The sequence below is a fragment of the Bombyx mori genome, chromosome 8, assembly GCF_030269925.1.
Source record: "Bombyx mori chromosome 8, ASM3026992v2".
NCBI classification, from domain to species: domain Eukaryota; kingdom Metazoa; phylum Arthropoda; class Insecta; order Lepidoptera; family Bombycidae; genus Bombyx; species Bombyx mori.
This window is the reverse complement of record NC_085114.1, coordinates 14,828,094-14,849,329: the sequence shown is the minus strand read 5'-3', so window position 1 is coordinate 14,849,329 and position 21,236 is coordinate 14,828,094. Positions and strand designations below refer to the sequence as shown.

Sequence of the window (21,236 nt, the reverse complement as noted above, 5' to 3'; positions counted from 1 at the left end):
TTATTCAATTAATTTATTTTGTTGTTTGATATTTGAATTAATTAATACATAATATTATATTTACTGACTGCATTTAATGCAAAATAATTTTGAATAATATTTGCACGCCGACCTGGTAGAAACACGCTGTTCTATAAAATAACTATCAACAACTTTGTAAAAATAAGTTTGTAAGCCGTGTTTTAGCTAATAAAGCTTGATTTGATTTGATTTGATTTGATTTGACCTATTCGCTGGTAGCCTAAGAGGCTATTCCGGCTAAGCCCGGACTGGTAGGTGAGCTCATGGGCTCAACCTGAGAGAATTTGCTAACACCAGCCCTAGCAAGAATAGTGCTTCGCAAAATCTACCACCGGATCAGAATCGTGACCCAGTAAGAAGATCCGGCTGGAAACTCAGTGGGCTGTGAAATGATCGCATTCACTCAGCGACTGGATAATAGTCGTTGTTACTTAAGTAGACTAAATGACTTAAGTATAATAATAATTATAACGCGCCAGCCCTGTGTCTAATCGCTATTAGTGGCTTTTATCCTTGGACCAATGAACTAGTTGTCATCGGTATCTATTCAAATACAGGTTTCTTTCTAGACGTCTATATTTCGTTGTTATTTGTTTGATGTATTTTATTTAATCCATAGAAACTAATAAATACATCATGTCTCAAATTTGGATTTCTGTTCAGAGATGCTCATGAACCGTACGAAGGGTTCTCACTGGTATAAGACACCAAGAAGATCCTATTAATCTCTTATTATACTAACTGCAAATATAGATGTGGCGGCAGCCATCCTAGAGCACAAGATATTTGACAGAAACCTGAATCTAGCTTACGACGTTTTCAAGATAAGCTTGAATACTTACAAGCTCCGAACAACAACTTCAGATCGTCATTCGGATCGAGCAATATCAGCCGCTCGTTGGAAGATCTTTCATTAAACCGGTGGTAGGACCTCTTGTAAGTCCGCACGGGTAGGTACCACCACCCGCCTCTTTCTGCCGTGAAGCAGTAATGCGTTTCGGTCTGAAGGGTGGGGCAGCCGTTGTAACTAACTATACTGAGAACTTAGAACTTATATCTCAAGGTGGGTGGCGCATTTACGTTGTAGATGTCTATATTGTCTATGGGCTCCAGTAACCTCTTAACACCATCTAAGCAATTAAAAAAAACCTTCGAAAATGGCAATGGTATGTCGTTCGTCTCCACTCGGGATGTCTACACGTCCTCTGGAACCTAAGTGCATAGTCTCCAGTGTGCTAAGTGCGAGTTTTTTAACGTTCTCGATAGCGTAAAAGTTAACTCAAATTTGTATGGAGTTGGAACAGCGCCCCTAGCAGCAAACGTAGGCAAACGCACTAAGCACACAGAACAAGAGAAAGACCTACCATTTGATCCGTAATCATGATTGATTTCGTAAATGAAAGGCTTCATTTCATTACTTGCCCGAAAAAGATTTGTCAAGTGACGGATTTCGACACAATCCTTCGAAGTTTGGTCTTAGAACAAAATATCGGAGGTTGCGTTTTTAAAAACGAAAGCGTATTTTGAAGCTAAATATGGCGCAGTACCCATTTGGTGGAAAGTGTTGTCAGCCGATGTAGATTAGTACTAGAGTACAACGCATGACATCTATAAGTTTACAGGGTCGTTAGGAACTCTAATTGGATTGAGCCTTTACCTCCATGTTGGAATATGGCTTTGACATCCACGATGACAAAGGGATATCGGGTCAGACTATTCTCATTTAAATTTACGCTTTTTCTCAAAAATAATTAAAGTTCAACGCAATTCTAGTACTTAAGTACGTACGTCGTAAACATTAGTCTGAGCACTCGTCTTCCACGTGTGTCTTTTGTAAGGAAAATTATCGTTCATGCACAGTACAAATATGTGTTATTGTAATAAAAACAAATCAAAGTTTATGAACGAGTCCACTTGTGTGTATAACGTGACTGGTTGTATGACGGCCTCGTGTTATCTTTCTGTTTACTAAAAAGTCGTAAATCAGATTTCTAATAGCCCGTGGTCTATAATAATTAGTTGGTTGTTTTTGTTTACTGCAACAATATTGCAAAATGGCGTAATGAAAAAATAAATCTTATTTTTCATTTTAATTTGATGTAGGTAAGTTTCCGTTAATGAACAATGACAAGATTCACCCGGCCGAGTCATGATCCTTTTTATCTACTGCGTTGAAGTAATCGAATAATCTATAAGCAATATAAAATTACACAATTTGTTTTGCGGTCTATTGACGATTTATAATCTGTAGTTACTGATATAGTATATATTATGTGGTCAATGTCTCTGTCATTGTGTCGTTTCGCAAAATTTTCATTTGTCATGCGCTTCGGGTTATTACAAGGGCAGATGTTGCGTTCAACTTCACTGGATATGACGGTAATGTGAGGAGGGGACGTCCTAAAAAGATTTGGATGAGCTGTGTGAAAGAGGACACGCGAGATGGGATGTGAGCGCAGAGATGACGCATAATAAGTCTGAAGGGAAAAATAAGACATTCTGTGCCGAACCCACATAGTGGGATAAGGGCAAGAAAATGAAGACGCGAATAGCGAATGTAGCGATCATTTTAAAAACAATCTATCATGTATGTGCTTCATTTACGTAATATTTATTCCTTAATTCTTACGCTTAGTGGAAATACAGCACTGGTAATGGCATAGCTCATAATCAAACATCTGCAAATACGTTTTTGTACTAATGAGTTGTTAAGGTCCTTTTGTGATTTCGTCATTTTACGAAGTATATTAGGACTACATAAATCGAATTCTGCAGGAAGGTAATCTATGTACCGCTGCAAAACCTAAATAATTTTGGCACTGGCAAGATTATAACCAATGTGGGAAAAACTGATTATGAAAAAAAAGAATGTAATTAGAATTATTTTGAAAAACAAATAAATGAATTAACAGTTACTCTTTTGTTTATTTTGTGATAGTATAATATATAGAAAAAACAGTATCACGCCCGCATGGCAGTGTATTAGATTTATCAAAAAAATGTTCGCATGTTAATGTCATTAAAAAATGACAACGTCTTCTAAATCGCAGCAATTAAATTATTTAACTATATACATGATTTACTGAAACTACTAAAAAATATTCCCCTCCATTTCAATTTTAACTATAGCTTAGTTTTCAACGACAATCTATTTCTAAAATACATGTTGCTTACTGCTTTTGGTTTCTATTTTCGATCGCAGATGAGTTAAAAAGCCACATGTATTTCAACTACAAAATCCTATTTTCGGGTTCGGTATTATTACTTTCAACATACCTACTATTTATTTATTTTCAAACTTTTGTTCTTGACGTCTGTGGTCAAATTGAGAATAGATTAATATTGTTTGTCTTTATTCATATTTTTCTATAGTGTAGTCTTGGCGTTGAAAATACAATCATAATAGTGTACAAACTTACAATTCCAATTAATTATAGTCGAATTTCGACTACTGCGGGACCTCTAGTATCAATAACTAGTTCGTATGATTTACTGTTGTATTAATAAAAAAAAATCGCCTCCATTTAAATTATTTTAACTATAGCTTATTTTTCAACGACTATATATTTATATTATAAAATATTTGTTACTTATTGTTTTTTTTTTTCGATAACAGATAAGTTTAAAGGTCATATAGTGCCACGGAGACGGCTAAGTTCGCATGTAATTTCATTCGTATCGGAAATTTTGGCGTTTGCTACTTAGAAGACGAATTGTAAACTTTTTATTTTGTTTGTAGGTAAAATATTTAACTTAATGATACGGCGGCGTATGTCCTAAACACTTCATTACGGATCTTCCCGATCCATTAACGGTGCTTTTAGGTACTTCTAGCATCGGTCACCGTCCTCGCCGAACCCGTCGTTTGCAACGAATGGCTCGGCGAGTAAACTAACGACAGACACAGCCCACTGAGTTTCTCGCCGGATCTTCTCAGTGGGTCGCGTTTCCGATCCGGCGGTAGATTCTGCGAAGCACTGCTCTTGCTAGGGCTAGTGTTAGCAACGCCGTCAGGTTAGATCCCCGAGAGCTCATCTATTCGCTCGGTTACGCTGGCATAGCCCCTCAAGGCTACCATCTTAAGTAGAAAAAAAAACCGCATGCATTCCAACTAGAAAATCTATTTTTCGGGTCCGGTATTATTAACCTCAATTCGCTTTCGCTTTGAATACCAAATTGTATTAAAACTACAATTGTTGCATAAAACTGAATAGTAGATATGCTCTTTTGGTAATCAACAAGGTAACCCGAGGTAGCCCCGTTGAATTGTGTAGCATGCGCGTGTCACGTGTAGCGATGTTCGCGATCGCGATCGCCCGCCGGCTATAAACCAACATGCGCATTTATCTCGTATTCTCGTATACTACATTCTCATATTATTACTGCTTGTATCAAATCGTTTTACACAATCTCATGAATGTTTTTATTTTAATCTTTACGATGCAACGATTTGTCGCCAATCGCACAATCGAATACCTAGAAAGATTTTGAATTTTTGTATTAATAGAATTTTATTAATATTCACATATTAGGCAGAGGAGAGCAGGAGACCGGGCTCAGTGGCGTAGATTGGGAGAGGCCTATGTCCAGCAGTGGACGACTGTGGGCTGTTGATGATGATGATGATGATGATGACATATTAGGCCGGTCACAGTTCTCGTCGAACCCGTCGCTTGCGACGAAGGGCTCGACGAGTAAATTAACCCTCAGACACAGCCCACTGAGTTTCTCGCCGGATCTTCTCAGTGGGTCGCGTTTCCGATCCGGTGGTAGATTCTGCGAAGCGCGGCTCTTGCTAGGGTTCGTGTTAGCAACGTCGTCAGGTCTGAGCCCCGTGAGCTCACCTACTAGTTAAGGTTACGCTGAAATAGCCTCTCAAGGCTTAGGCTCTCAGCTTAGGTAGAAAAAAAGAACATATTAGGTACTAGTGGTCGCCCGGTAGTCGAAATTAGACTAGAAAATTAATTGAAATTATAAGTTTGTATATTTTTAGAGTTCTGTTGTCAAAGACTATATATTATACTTCTTTAATCACAGATTATGCTAAGATTACACTTTAGACAAATATTAATAAAGACAAACAGTATTAATTTATTTTCAAGTTGACTACAGACTATAATATGCAATAAGAAAAGTTTGACAACATGCATGCGTGTGTGTCAAATACATGATAATGTGTGTAATGTTTTTTTTATTGATTTAATGTATGATTTATGCATAATTTAAAAAAATATTAACATTCTGCATTCCTTCTCGATATTTACAGGTGGTAGGGCCTCTTGTGAGTCCGCGCGGGTAGGTACCACCACCCTGCCTATATCAGCCGTGAAGCAGTAATGCGTTTCGGTTTGAAGGGTGGGGCAGCCGTTGTAACTATAGTTAAGACCTTAGAAATTATATCTCAAGGTGGGTGGCGCACGTTGTAGATATCTATGAGCTCCAGTAACCACTTAACACCAGGTGGGCTATGAGCTCGTCCACCCATCGAAGCAATAAATAAAAAATATCCATGGATTTATGTATTGAATTTAGCTAGAAAGTAGGTTTTTTTTTTTTATTGCCCTTGTAGGCAGACGACCATACGGCCCACCTGATGGTGAGTGGTTACCGTCGCCCATGGACTTCAGCAATGCCAGGGGCAGAGCCAAGTCGCTGTCTACCGCAATATTCCTATAAACATAGATGGATTAGGTGGTTGTACAATATCTGTATTATATTTGTAGATATAAAAAGCGAAGTATGGCGACCTTGTTCTCTACATTATTCCACACAATCCTACACGCACTATAGAGCAGATAGAGTTCGAAGCTATTGTAAAAATAATGTAAAAATAATTGATAATATTTGTTTATATATGCTTTTATATGTATATATTTATATATATCTACATATTTATGTATATGTATTTATTTAAGTACTATGTATTATGTATGTTATATATACACATAATATATGTTTAAGTAATATCCCCTCACACTACACCTACCAAGCTTCATCTCTGCACTCCCCTAAGGTAGACTGTTAGAGAATGCCTATGGCATTAAGTCCGCCTTTATACTTTCTAGTATAAGAAGTTATAAATAAATAAAAAAACGCAGCTCTGTTTACGTTAACTAACGACCCATTGGTTATGTAAATAAAGGAAGTTTAAATGTTTTAGAAGAAGAGAATTCCTTATGATTGGCCAAGAATGTTATACGTTAATAGGAAAATAAGAGTCTTGAGTTTTTCTCATTATTTTTTATTGCCCTTGTAGGCAGACGAGAGCACACGGCCCGCCTGATGGTGAGTGGTTACCGTCGCCCATGGACTTCAGCAATGCCAGGGGACAGAGCCAAGCCGCTGTCTACCGCTATTTACGGCCATACTTATTCAAATACCTAATTATAGTAAAATATACATTTATATTTGAGCACGATAAGATTAAACCGCCACGCATATTAAAATGAACATTCATAAATTTAAAAATGTACACAAAGTCTTGAATTGTCTGGTTTTTATCTGCACGAAAGCTGAACTGATATAATGTTGGTTCACCATTTTAGACACAGTCGTACAGTGCATACAACTCACAGTCTAGTTACTAGACTGCAATATTACGTTCGTAAATTAGACTCTTTATGCTTTTTTCCCTACTTATTCGCTGTTAGCCTGTACTCTATTCCAATTACGAAGTCTCATGAGACAGATGTTATTATTATGTTATTGTGTGTGTAGTAATTGTATAATGATTTAGATTGTATGTGTATTTTTTAAATGATGTTTACAACCATGAACAAAAAATGATTATTATTTCAAACTAGCTGACCCGGCAGACTTCGTAGTGCCTCAATCGATAAATAAAAGACACATCAAGGGGACACATCAAAGGAAAAACAAAATTGTTTGTTTTTATATAATTCCGAGCTTTTTTATATTTTCTCATCTCTCCTTTTAAGCCTTTTAAGCCTTCCCTGGACTTCCACGAATAATTTAAGACCAAAATTAGCCAAATCGGTCCAGCCGTTCTAGAGTTTTAGCGAGACTAACGAACAGCAATTCATTTTTATATATAGAGATTATGCGAAACATGAAGAGTTACGCTCTAAGAAGTGTCAAAAGGTATTTCGTAATTGGAATAGAGTTTAAGGAATATTCTAGCTACGCGCGGACTGGTAGGGTTGACTGACGGGCTCCGTCTGAGAGAATTTGCTAACGCAAGTCCTAACATGAGCAGTAGTACTTCACAGAATCTACCACCGGATCGGAATCGCGACCCACTGAGAAGACCCAGCGAAAAACTCAGTGGGCTGTGTCTATGCGATTGTGAGAAGTGATTTTTTTGTGATACCAAAACTATTTCGATGCCTCCAATGAACACTACTCTAACTCAAAATTTTCTGTTTTCACGCAAATCGCTTCAATATTTTAAAAGTATTACAAATCATTATTGATGGGCTTCGAAGCAAGAGTAAATCAGCTAGTTACACAAAAAAAACCATAAATATATCTGCAATAATAAAGATTTTATCAACTTTTTTCGTTTAAACGCTCCTCCTGTAAACCTACGAATTTGGAGTTAGCGTAGTGTTCATTAGAGGCATCGATTTATCACTAATTAATAATTTTTTTAATAATATGTTAGCACCAAAAATGTTATTTCTAATTTCGTATGTTCTTTACACTCATATAAAACTTTTATACATCAGAAACTTAACGTTCTTGTTAACAAGATCGGTAGATGCGCACGTTTGATGTTTGTCTTAGATCCTTGGAATTATCGCGAATAAATGTATACAAGAACAATGACCCGGTGCAAGTCTCTTGCGATACTCTATACTCTTGCGATACTATTGAAGTCGTTGTGGCCTAACGGATAAGACGTCCGGTGCATTCGTGTTGAGCGATGCACCGGTGTTCGAATCTCAGGCGGGTACCAATTTTTCTAATGAAATACGTACTCAACAAATGTTCACTATTGATTTCCACGGTGAAGGAATAACGTCGTGTAATAAAAATGAAACCCGCAAAAATGATAATTTGCGTAATTACTGGTGGTAGGACCTCTTGTGAGTCCGCGCGGGTGGGTACCACCACCCTGCCTATTTCTGCCGTGAAGCAGTAATGCGTTTCGGTTTGAAGGGTTGGGCAGCCGTTGTAACTATACTTGAGACCTTAGAACTTATATCTCAAGGTGGGTGGCGCATTTACGTTGTGGATGTCCATGGGCTCCAGTAACCACTTAATACCAGGTGCGCTGTGAGCTCGTCCACCCATCTAAGCAATAAAAAAAACCTCTCTCTGAAGAAAGACGCCGTTGCCCAGTTAGCGTTGTTTAAGAAATGTCATTTTCCACGCATTAAATTTTTTTCAAAACGAAATGATTCTTTTGTGAACCACGTCACCGACACGCAACAGCTAATGCGGCCTGACGTAACCGCATGACCGTCACGTATGTGTGAACAGAAATATCAACAAAACACGTAGTGGCCGTAGGTAGGACGTCTGCTGCTATCATACGACAGCATGGGTCAACACTGAGAGCAAATAGTAACGAAATTGGAAGATTCATAAATGTTTACTATTACTAATAGTTCGCAGTATCACAGAAGTACAGGGCTACGCTTCGACTATGCTCATATATTATACTAACTGTTACTCGGTCCAGAAAGAGTGTAAATATTTTTTTTCTAAGATGTCACGTATATTTTTTATAGACAATGAAACAGTTTCTCGTGGAATGTAATTATTTTTCGCGATCAAAGGTAGCCTATGTCACTCGCCTAACCTCAAACAATCAATAGCTTTTAAAAAAATCATGCCAATTCTTTGTTTTATTTAGATGAATGTATAACTAAGACAAACAAATACAAAAAAATCCACATGTGTAAAATTCATAGGTGAGATCAGACACAATGTGCTGGAAATGGTAGGTAGATCGGTATTTAAATTGATAGCTCATTGTTCTTCATAATCTGCATATGAAGTGCAAAAAAAATTAAATTACAGATTACCGCAACGCGAAAATTATGTCCGTAACATGGAGGTGAATGAAGTTAGCCCCTCAAAAAAATTTTTTTTTCCTATTTTATACTTATTTTCTATTAATTCGTTTGTTCATCATTTGTTCATGATTGTTCACTGTTAATAATTGTTTGTTCTGCATTTATTTATTTAAAAAATATATTTTAAAATATACCTACAAGTTAGCCCCTCTAATGCAATTTTTAATATTTTTTCATCCTTAATGACTCGTAAATATTCATTTTCGATTGTTCTTATATAAAACACGTTTGTTCTTTTTCGAAATTACTCGTTTTTTGTTTAATTTACTATTTTTATTAGTTGAATAAATGTATGCAAATATATGTGTACTGCGCATGCGTCAACTATTATGCCTAAATTTTCTACGCGGTTTTAATCGTGAAAAAAAAACAAATATAAATCCTGAAGGAGCAATTAATTGGTATACAGTTTAATTAAAAAAATTAAAAAATAAATAAATGAAATAATGTGCATTGGCTTTAAGTTAGACCAAATACATTTTTTCCATCAACCATATTCAACTAATACAAATAGTTAATTAAACAAAAAATGAGTAATTTCGAAAGAGAACAAACGTATTTTATATAAGAACAATCGAAAATGAATATTTACGAGTCATTAAGGACGAAAAAATATTAAAAATTGCAATCGGGGGGCTAACTTGTACATATATTTTTAATAATTTTTTTAAAATAAATAAATGCAGAGCAAACAATTATTAACAGTGAACAATCATGAACAAATGATGAACAAACGAATTAATAGAAAATAAGTAAAAAACAGGAAAGAAAATTTTTTTTGTGGGGCTAACTTCAGTCACCTGTAACATGGAGGGTAGAGGTAAGGAGAGCAGTCTCTGTGTGTGAAAAAGTGCCCGTTAAAATCTGCTTAATAAGGGTGGCGCTACAGTAGCCTCCGAGTAAATTTTAAAAAAGGCGCTGAAAGTTATTAGAATACGATAGAGAAATAAAAAAGGACGAAAGAACTGTAAGCACTACTAAATCACAAAAAGTATTTTATTTAAAGCTGATAAGAAAATGCAATCGATGTCTCCACGTTTTACCACAACAATCGTTTTAGGTCATATTGACGAAATTAGTTTGGACTACGTAAACATGTAAGGTCTTCTATATTACACTGTCACTAACTACTCTAGTCATTAAATATATGAAATTTCCTAACTCATCATACTTCAATCAGTTCATATCATACCCTGGGCCTATGCTAGCGCCATTCTGGAGGATTTTTGAACTGTTATTTAGTGCTGAAAGTGGGACACTTTTTCAAGCTTCTCCCATATGACGGTTCTCCTTACCTCTACCCTCCATAGTCCGTAATAAATAAATACAAAAATATACAATATTGTTGTATGATTTTCTACTCTCGGCTCTGTTTAAAGCTGTTGCCTACATTATTGCGTACAAATCTAAGACAAACGTATTGTGAGCATTTAAATAAATTCTCTTGTCAATCACTTGATTAATTGATTAGCCCGATTTCATTGCTATTGCCAGTTAGTGTTAACTCCACCTGGGATTGTTGATTAGAGATCTTTTCCTTAAAAACACGGAGATTAATTAGTAGAGTAGCGAATGTTTAGGAATGATTTTTTATTGCTTCGATGGGTGGACGAGCTTACGGCCCACCTGACGTCAAGTTGACACATATATCAGAATACTAAGCCCCGCGTCTTTTGAGCCATGTCGACATCTACTTCTAAATTTAAAATATGTACATACCTACTAATGAAATTTAATTTTATTTTTTATTCTATTTTAAATCAGATCCCTACATATGGTGAGTCCCGGCGAGATACCGGCTAGTCCCTAAATAGAACTTTATACACAAATACATTCGCCAACAGTAAGGCAACATGAAATTTGACCGTGATTGTGGTGTGATTAGCAAGGACGCGGGCGACGACGGCACGCAAGGTCGGACGTGTGTCTTCAAAAGATCAATAATACAATAGGGTAACGGACTGTTTTTGCTCTACGTAATTGACGGCGAAAACCGAACGAAACTCTGCTAAATGTTACTTCACTAATTGAGGCTTCGTTTGGGGTCTAATGATTGGCCAAATTTTGAATTCGTCGTCGCTCGTGTTTAGTTTGAAGGGGAAAAAAAAGGTTACATTAAATTTCATTTAGCGTCTTCGAATATAAATCATTAATATTTCCTGAGAACAGTGATTGAATGATTCGTATGATATAAATCACTGATACTTCAAGAGTTGGAATTATTTTATGAATTACATTTATTGTATTGTAGTTGACAATTTTGAAGGAAAAAAAGAACAAAATGCAAATCTTTATTTAAGTCATCATTATTATTAATATGTTACCAGGAAGGCAAGTCACAAATGGTCATCGGGCCCCGAATTAACATTCTTTATACTATGGGAATTAATTGTATAATCTATGCTATGGGAACCAGAGACTGATGTAAATACTTATTTACGTTTTTTTCTAAGGGATTTTATGACCCGGTAACTACGACCTTTAGGTCATGTCTTATTTCAATTTATATTCTTTTTTTTATGAAAAATGATAATATGGAGTGAAACGAAATGAAATTATGATTAATTTGAGACATTAATCAACTGAGATGAAATGAGATGTAGTAAGATGTAGTAAAATGTTGGTCATTTACGAAGATTTTTTCAGTGTACTTTTTGGAGGATCCCGAGAAATTACGTCCAGCGGTTTTGTTTCATTTTCCCACATTTGTGCACTTTCACAGATATTAAACAGTGCATAAACCACCGTTAAAACAAAACGCACAGCTTCACTTCTTGCGTTCCCGCCAAAAAGTCCTATTTACGTTTAAAACAAACACATACATAGATAATAAACATCCTGATAAAGAGCAAACAAACCTTTTCGTCTCACATAAGTAATACGTGAGAATCGAACCCACAGTCCAGGAGTCTAATCTAGTCTAGTTTAAGTCTGCTAACTATTGCACCAAATCATTCAATTGTTTAAACAAATTACTGTTATTGTTCTAAACAAATCATATTCTTATGTATGGCATTGAAGTTTCCAACAATAGGTGTTGTACTCAATGTGTAGTCAATGAACTAACATGACAGTGGGAAGTTTGACAAAGAATTACTTTTTTATGTTGTTATATTATGATTATTGTTGAATGTTTTTTTAATGTGTTCACAATAATTTAAATTACAAAGAAATTTTATTTTACAAATTTCGTCGCAACCATTACACACATACACACACATTCGAGATTTTTGATTTTTTTAATTTAAGATTTGAAAATAATGTTCAATTCAATAACTAAGTCTTGAAATTCTTTTTTTTTTTCAAAGATTTTTTGTCCTTTTATCGAGATTCTTAAGCCAAAATATTTAAAAAGAAAAATAGAATTATGTTTTAGGACCTTTTAGTTACCTACTTTGTTACTTAAACGTCTAATATGCATTTTGTTTAAGTAGTAATTTTGATATTCTGACGTGTTTCTGCACTTATTTTTATTTGTAACACGTTATTGCTTTTTATTGTCAATAATATTTAACCAGAAAATTAATTTTGAAGAAGTTGTTTGGGCAAATTTCACCTCTTAGCCAACTATAACTTTCAATATCATTCCAATAAACAGAGCGTCCGGTCTTCCGAAGCCGAAAGGAGAATAAAATACTACCCCCTCGGGAATGGAAATCTGTTCATAACCATGAGTGTATGTTGTAGTCGGTGAATCTGTACTTCTATATCTATACTTCCATACTAATATCATAGAGGAAAGATTTGTTTGTATGTTTGTATTGAATAGGTTCCGAAACTACCGAACCGATTTGAAAAATTCTTACGCTGTTTGGAAGCTACACTATTCCCGAGTGAAATAGGGTTACATAAAATCTTTTTGAAAAAAAAAATAGGGATCCTTACTAAAACTCCAATAATGTAACCCAAAGTGTAAAAAAATTACCTAAACTATTTTTTACATCGTATGCTCTGCGAAAACTATTGATGACAGAATAAAATAATGTACTACGACTTTGAAGAACACATTATTATTTACAAAAAGTATCGTGACGCATATGTCTAACTATTATAGTTATGCCGCAATAAGTTTTCTTTTATTTAAAAAAATTAAACAACGTCAAATATCGTTGAATTTTTTGTTAAAGACCCGAGAGGAGCCGGAGCGGGCCGCTAGTATTTTATAAAACCTGTAACGCAGCTGGAAGGCGCACCCCAGAGGCCATTGAACCCGCGCGTCAGCTGATCTTTTATAGTTTAAGAGAAAGTAGAAAAATTGTAAATATCGTTTTTTTGTGTTGAAAATTCCCAGCACAGCTCTCTGACCTGTTTTCGATTTTGGGATTGTTTATAGTAATCCCTGTATTCGAATTATAGCGACATATGCGCGTACGCGATAACCTATTTTGTTTAATTACTGGTAGAACGTGTTGTGAGTGCGCCGAAGCTATTTAATATTCTAATGCCTTTGAGATTCGATCGTAGGTTTACAGACTGCAGTAGCCGTTCAACTTGTCTCAATTTATGGATAAAAACTAATAATTATTTTAAAACGCACATGAAGTTTCTACAAATCGAACTAGTGAGTTTCTGTATATTATTTTCACAAGTCAGTCGGTCATAACTGGATTAAGTCGACAAGGTTATCGTGCAAACGGCTCCAAGCTAACAACTAGAGCATCGTACGATTAATCTCCGCTGTCCGGTTCGGGGGAAGGGTGACTTGAGAACGCATCTAATGCAATTTTTTGCACGCACACACACAATCCGGCGCGCTGTCGTTTGTTGTATCAACAAGAGGGGACTATGAGGCGATGTCAACGTCGCATACACGAATTATTTTTAGTAGAAACTATAACAGATTTAATATAGCTACCTCGGATCGGGAACGGTTTCGTCATTATAGTCTCACTAGTGGGCGGCAGGAGTCGCTGAGTCTCCGGCGACATGGCACTAGTGCACTGGTTCAACTCGTGTTTTTTGCTGTCACTGTTATTATTGATGCCGCCGCGCAGTCGCAGCGACGGCGAACCGTTAAGCACGTCCATCCGGGAGCGCTATCGACCAGGGGGGTGCAACTCCCATACAAAGGAAAAGAACATTCAACTAGCGTCATCTTTAGGAACCGGCGAGGTCATTTTTGAAACGTTTTGGCCTTAATGAACTAATAAACTCACTAGATGGCAGATACGAGTTCTGACTCAATAAAAAAGGTTAGCGTACTTTGAAGCAGTGCTTCCACTTTTAGGGAATTCTCTCTTTTTTAGGGAAAAATAGCTGATATTTTGGATGATAAAGACAATTTAAAAAATTCCACGATTTAGGATATTTCTGGGTAAAAAGCAAAGCCTATACTAGTAACTGTTGTGAATTTTAAAATAAACGATAATTAAAGTAAAACAATGAACATTTTATTTTATGGAGAGAATGACATTAAGTCGAGTTGACAAGTAAAAGAATAAAACAGAGTTGTGTATAAAAACTATAAAGAAGGTTTGATTCAACAGTAACCCTCTAGTAAAGTAAATCATAGATTAAGCCACTGCTTTTTTCTTAGGGATTCCCCAGAATCCCAATAAGTATAATCCGCCAAATTTTTATTTACCTGTTTTCGTTGATGTCACCAGAACTTACTCGTATTGTAATATACAGACAGGTACTTCATGTACCATGAAAGATTATCATGGTAATTTCATTTACGAAAACCTTGTAATTGTCATTTCACTTTTGCTAGCAGTTCCTTCTTCAAAGACTGAGGTGGAAAGATTATTCAGTGTTCTCAAATGTAAAAACTGACAAAAGAAACAGGCTTTCTAATGAAACCCTGAACGGCTTGCTTCATAGAAAGTTCCCAACTTTGCCAGCAAACAATTGCTCAATTTTAGAACCGAACAGTGTTAGGTTGCGTGCAGCAAAAGAATATAAAAGCAATGCGTCGACTTCCTTGAAAATTCTAATCCTATAGATCTATGATCTTCTGGGGGCGTTTATATTATATATACCTACATTAAATAATATGCTGTGGTTTATTTTCTGTATTTTATTTATGCTTTCTATATAAAGGATTTATGAAAGTTGTTTAGGAAATTTTAGGGATAAATTCAAAAGAAACTAGGGTAAAATGTGGTAAAAAAAACGTAACTGGAAACACTGCTTTGAAGTTTTCAAAATTCCAGGGCCGTAAAACAACCTCAAAAAAAAAAAGAGTTTTCAAAATGTCGTAACGCTTTAATTTTTTAAATCGTTTTTTTTTGGTCTTGGTGTGAGTTATTTTATGTTGTAGTATTAATTTAGAGCAACTTTTAGCTTTATGAGAATATTAGACGATTAGACATTGAGAAACTCTGTTTTGAATTCTCTTTAGACATAACTTGGCTCCAATACTTTTTTCTTCGTTAGCGTTTCGTAAGCCTGTGTAACTATTTTCATTTCTTACAGAAAGTTTATTATTAAAAATCAGCATGCCTCGAAGATCGAAAATGAAATGCTATTTCGGATGCCTTGATAACGGTGAGTTTACACTATTTTCCCGGTATATTATTTGCTAACAGAATTATTATTCATAATATAATTAAATGAATTAGCACCAACTAATGGTCCTTCCTATTTCTGCTGCCTAGCTATCATATATGTTAAGTTTTGATCAAAACAGTCGGTATTAAGTCTCGTACTATCACACACACACCTCAGATGATAAAATTGTCTCGAGTGGGTGGAAGTATTTATGTTTTGCAACTCAGCGTATTATATGCTTATTGTCAAGTGGGCCCGAACTAGTTTTTTGGAATGATCAATCAGTCATGCTTTCCTGTTTAAATAAAATACAGCACAATTGATCTCACATCCAAAGTTAGATGATGGCATTCACGTTTTGTTTCCTGGTGATTGATAACTAAGTTACACCAAGTGGTCTGTGACCACGTTCATCCTTCTACCCAATATAAAATAATGTTTTTATTTTTGTAGACAAAGGTTTGATAATGACAAAATTTTATGGAAAAATTATAAGGAGCACTAAAATGTCTGAAACATGAAAAGATTGATGCACTATATTTGAACCAGAACGTGTTATGTAATATATTAATTTGTAAGTATGATTACATTATCACTAAATTTTTCATGGTCGTATTTTTTCAATATTTGTTACATACTTATGATACTTTGTTTCTCCGTTTCAGAAGAGAAACTGATTCAGCAAGGAACGTGAACTCTCAAGGATCTTATTTTTTTTTAAATATGTTTATAATTTATAAATTAATAATTGAAATAGTTCATAAGAACTAAATTGATGCCAATTTTGTTTTAAAATAGGTTGTTTAGTTCTTATAGTATTACGTTTGAATAGTTATAATTAGTAAGTTAGTAATATATGAAAATACTGATATAAATTTTTGTAAATAACCTTTTGTAAATTCTACGAGAAGATGATTTTAATTAATGATCAAAAGTCAACGGTCTTCAAAAGCATTATTTGCAATTATTTAGATTAACTGTGGAATATATTTTTACTAAGTTGTGTTTTCTGTATGAGCAGATATAAATGAAAATGCCCAAACATGATTATGTTTCTTACATTTTCATTATGTGAAATCAATATGCTTGTGACTGAGTATATTAATAATTTATTAAAACTTAAGTGATAGACAGCAACCCCTATGGCACTGCTGAAGTTTATAAGCACTGGTGACCACTTATCATGAGCCGAGTTGCGTGCTCGTCTGCTGTTGAGTCCAATAAAAATTTTCGAAACCCTTTCTATTATTTAGATGTAATATTAATGTACATTTAATTTGGATTAAAAGATAAATTTACATTTTATGTTTGCATGTGTATGTTTATAATTCATTTGCATGTAACGAACATCAGTTTCTTTTGTAACAAAATGCAAACTAATGGTTTGTAATGAATGTAATTAACTTTAAGATGATTTTCTTTCAATCTGCTGTTTGTTTCATCTAGTATTACCAAATATAAGAATGCTAAGAATAATTTAGTATTCACTTTAGTGTGTGTATTATCTCTACAATGCTAGTTTAAATGACAATTATTGTATGACGAAGCATAGGTAGTGTTTATAGATGTAATATTTTCATACAAGATGATCATGATCATGATCTGTCACGATCAACTTTAAGCAAGAATTGCTATCGTTAAGAAACAAATTTATTTAATTTAATTCAAATTGTCTACTATGTTTGTAATGGAAAGCTGACATGTTTATATTTCGCACAAATGACTTAATTGACATAGAATGATTTGATTATCTAGACTTAATTAACTTTTAGATAACTTTCGATTTAATGTCAATAAGTACGCTAGTAGGATTAATCTAGAGGAATTATTGTTATTCGAAATTTTATACAATTGTACGTTCATACAATCTTTTAACAGAAAATTGTTTGTAATATAGGGAAATTAAATAGCTTACAGAGAATTACAGCTTTTTATTTTAAAAAACTGTTTTCTCTCTGTATGAAAAGATCTTATCGATTAGAATGCTGAACACAATCAAACATTCCTTAATATCTCATAAGTACTACCGGGAATTTCGGCGATTCTAAACGATAAGATTTTTTCATAAAGAGAGTTATTAAAAATATTAAAATTACTAAAAAAGCCACCTGGTGGGGGGTAGGGAGACTAATAATCGACCGTAGCGACGCCTGCTGGACCGGGCTTTAACTAAAGCAAAAATAAAAATGAGAGTTGCGCATCTATCTCGTATATATTAAGTGTATAATCTATGCTATCGACTCATGACTGAGCAAGCGAGCGCGGGGCGGCAAACTGCGCGCTGTGCCAGTTCAGTCAGACAGATTAATCTCATATCAATTTCTCAGCTGATACGAGCGCGCTATTGTATGAAGTTGTCTGGTCGTTTGCCGCCCAGGTATTCAAGTGCAAGGGCAGGATTGTGGCGTCATTCCGCATCACGCTATCGGCTGCTACATTTCTGGGCGATCTGCCATGATGCTCGCGCCCCGTAAACAAGTTTTGACTCTTGATTCTTATTGTCTAAAGTTGTATTGCAATCAGTCGCAGTTTATTGCGTTTGTGCAAACGTGACGTCTGCGGCCCGGCTGGGGCGAGCGTTCCGACTTTTTTTTTCCTACCTAAGCAGAGAGCTTTCAGAGGCTATTTCAGCGGAACCTTAACTAGTAGGTGAACTCACGGGGCTCAAACCTGGCGACGTTGCTAACACGAACCCTAGCAAGAGCCGTGCTTCGCAGAATCTACCACCGGATCGGAAACGCGACCCACTGAGAAGATCCGGCGAGAAACTCAGTGGGCTGTGTCTGAGGGTTAATTTACTCGTCGAGCCCTTCGTCGCAAGCGACGGGTTCGACGAGAACGATGACCGGTGCTTGAGGTAGATACTTAAAAGCACCGTTAGTGGATCGGGAGGATCTTAAATGACGTGTTTGGGGCGACGTCGCCTGCTTTCCATTCTGTCCACAGGATCGGGAATTCGTACCTTGAGTCATAGCGTGTTAATTGTATCTAATATTCATGATAATTCATATCGAGAGGTGAAAGGCTATTTGGTCTAAGCGACATTTTTGTAAATTTACTGGTGAGCCATTTAAAGTTTAAAATTTTGGACAAAATATCATGACAAAAAACTTCTTCAGCTATTTGAATGGGGTTAACATAATTGAAGCCCAATTAAGAATGTCGAATTATTAATACTAATACCATATAAAACGGACCGCTAATTACAAAGATAAATGTCGCGTACCAAGCGAAATATCGCTTAAGCCACCTTTCAGCTCTCGATGTATTGAAGTAAAATTATCACCATAATCAATATAATTTGAATTTGGTAAATGTGGAGTTTTTTTATATATATATCTATTCGCTCCGATGACCACTTAATTTAAGGTGTACCATGAGCTTGTCCATCCATATTAGCAAAAAAATTATATAAAAAGCTTTATTCATTTTAGTGGAATTTTTTCAAATCCGGTCCAAGATTATCCTTTTACCATTATTTTCATTGATCGCTAAATCACAGTCAACCAATTATGATTCTACTGAAATCCGGTAGCACACAGCCGAGTTCATATTTATTATAAACTAGCTGACCCGGCAGACTTCGCAGTGCCTCTATCGATAAATAAAAGACCTAAACTTTTGTATAAAATATACTTAAAACACAAAAGGAATCTGTCCGACGCGACGGGGGAACCGGACCCACATCAAAGGAAAAACAAAATTGTTATTTTTATTTAATTCCGAGCATTTTCATATTTATCTACCTTTTAAACCTTCTCTGGACTTCCACAAATAATTCAAGACCAAAATTAGCCAAATCGGTCCAGCCGTTCTCGAGTCCAGCGAGACTAACGAACAGCAATTCATTTTTATATGTAGATATAAGATATTTTAACTAAGCCTAAGATTTATATTTAATGATATAGACAGTGTTAACAGTTTGAAAATACTTGTAACTGCAGGCAGCTTGTTCCTGCTGAGAGAAAATACTGGAATAAATACTGGAAATACTGGAACTATACTTGAGACCTTAGAACTTATATCTCAAGGTGGGTGGCGCATTTAAGTCGTAGATGTATATGGGCTCCAGTAACCACTTAACAACAGGCGGGCTGTGAGCTCGTCCACCCATCTAAGCAATAATAAATAAAAAAAACCTACTGGAAGCAATTGACCGCAAAGCTGGTGCAAGGTGTAAACAAACAGCTTTGAGGATCGTACTTTGACAAGAGCTTGTCCAGCTATTGATCGGTGTGCTTAGTGTGAGTTGTTTAACATTCTCGATCGCGTAAAAGTTAACTCAAATTTGTATGGAGTTGGAACGTTTGCCTGCGTTTGCCGCTAGGGGCGCTGTTCTAAGTGCATACAAATTTGAGTTAACCTTTACGCTATCGAGAACGGTAAAAAACTCGCACTAAACACACAGGGAATATTGGTATGATCTGACTCATCCTAATTAAATCGAACCGCTGTAATCTTTCACAGTTGATTTCCAGAGATCATTCGTGTCATTAAGCATCATCAGGAATGACCTCCGTCTCACGGATTTTTCCAAGACGCTACGCCATCCTTCCTCAAACGAGGCTTGAAAGCAATCCCTGGGATTGTTGTTGTTCACGGGCGACAGTAACCACTCACTATCTAATTGGCCGATGCTCGTATATCTGGGAAGGCATAGAAATGAGATTTATGACTTCATGTCTCAAGGGTGGTTGAGCCGTTCATGATGTGATTGATGTTCATAGACTCCGCTAACTTACGTGAGCTGCGGACGCCAGTTCATTCCAGATATTCAAACTAAGTGGCCGAAGATATCTCTTAAATTGCTATGTCACAAACAACTCGTAAGCAAATGTAACCGGACAAAACTGGTGAATTTGGCTCCGTCGAGGTCGTTAAGAACTAGATAAGAGAGACTAGATAGCCTGGAAACTAGATCTAGATCGAGTTTTTCGACGTTTTTTTTTTATTGCTTAGATGAGTGGGTGGTACCTACCCGTGCGGACTCACAAGACGTCCTACCACCATTAATGACTCAAATTATAATTTTGCGTGTTTGATTTTTATTATAAGAGTTTCTCGCCGGATCTTCTCAGTGAGTCACGTTTCCGATCCGGTGTAGATTCTGCAAAGCACTGCTCTTGCTAGGGCCAGTGTTAGCAACACTCCGGTTTGAGCCCCGTGAGCTCACCTACATGTTAGGGCGAAGCTGAAATTGCCTTTCAAGAGTATGTATAGGTAGGAAACAAAAAAACCGATGTTATTAAATTCTCTCACCGTGGAAATCAATCATGAACATTTGTTAAGTAGGTATTTCATTTAAAAAAATTGATTGGTACCCGCCTGCGGGATTCGCAAACCGTTGCATTGCTAGATACGAATGCGTCCGGTGCATCTTATCCTTTAGGCCACGACGACGTACTCGAACACAAGCAGCATTTTCGAACGCAGCTTCGTTCTAATTCGACCACACGACTAGTCAAAAGCTCAGTGTGCTTAATGCGAGTTTTATAGCGTTCTCGATGCCGTAAAAGTTAATTCAAATTTGTATAGAGTTGGAACAGCGCCCCTAACGGCAACCGTAGGCAAACGTTCCAACTCCATACAGAGTTAACTTTTGCGCTATCGCGAACGTTAAAAACTCGCACTGAGCACACTGAAAATTATTCGTAATGTTATTTACATTTCACAACTAGG

At 36.0% G+C, this 21,236-nt stretch overlaps 1 protein-coding gene and 1 long non-coding RNA gene across 3 annotated transcripts in view; one reads left to right on the top strand and one right to left on the bottom strand.

Annotated features, from left to right (window-relative positions):
* LOC101738115 (6-phosphofructo-2-kinase/fructose-2,6-bisphosphatase) overlaps positions 1 to 14,265 on the bottom strand; it is a 38,149-nt gene extending 23,884 nt beyond the window's left edge. The window contains exon 1 of one of the 2 annotated variants that reach the window (XM_038012412.2): positions 13,921 to 14,265. In XM_038012412.2, coding sequence (XP_037868340.1) covers positions 13,921 to 14,092 — 172 coding nt within the window. In that variant the 5' untranslated portion in view covers positions 14,093 to 14,265. The remainder of the gene's footprint in view (positions 1 to 13,920) is intronic. The other variant, XM_012697953.4, reaches the window with a different exon arrangement.
* A 438-nt stretch (positions 14,266 to 14,703) lies between these two features.
* LOC134199299 (uncharacterized) lies at positions 14,704 to 17,478 on the top strand. The gene is made up of 3 exons (XR_009973735.1): positions 14,704 to 15,554; positions 16,011 to 16,131; positions 16,223 to 17,478. It is a non-coding gene; the product is annotated as an uncharacterized LOC134199299 (long non-coding RNA).
* Positions 17,479 to 21,236: the final 3,758 nt, after the last annotated feature.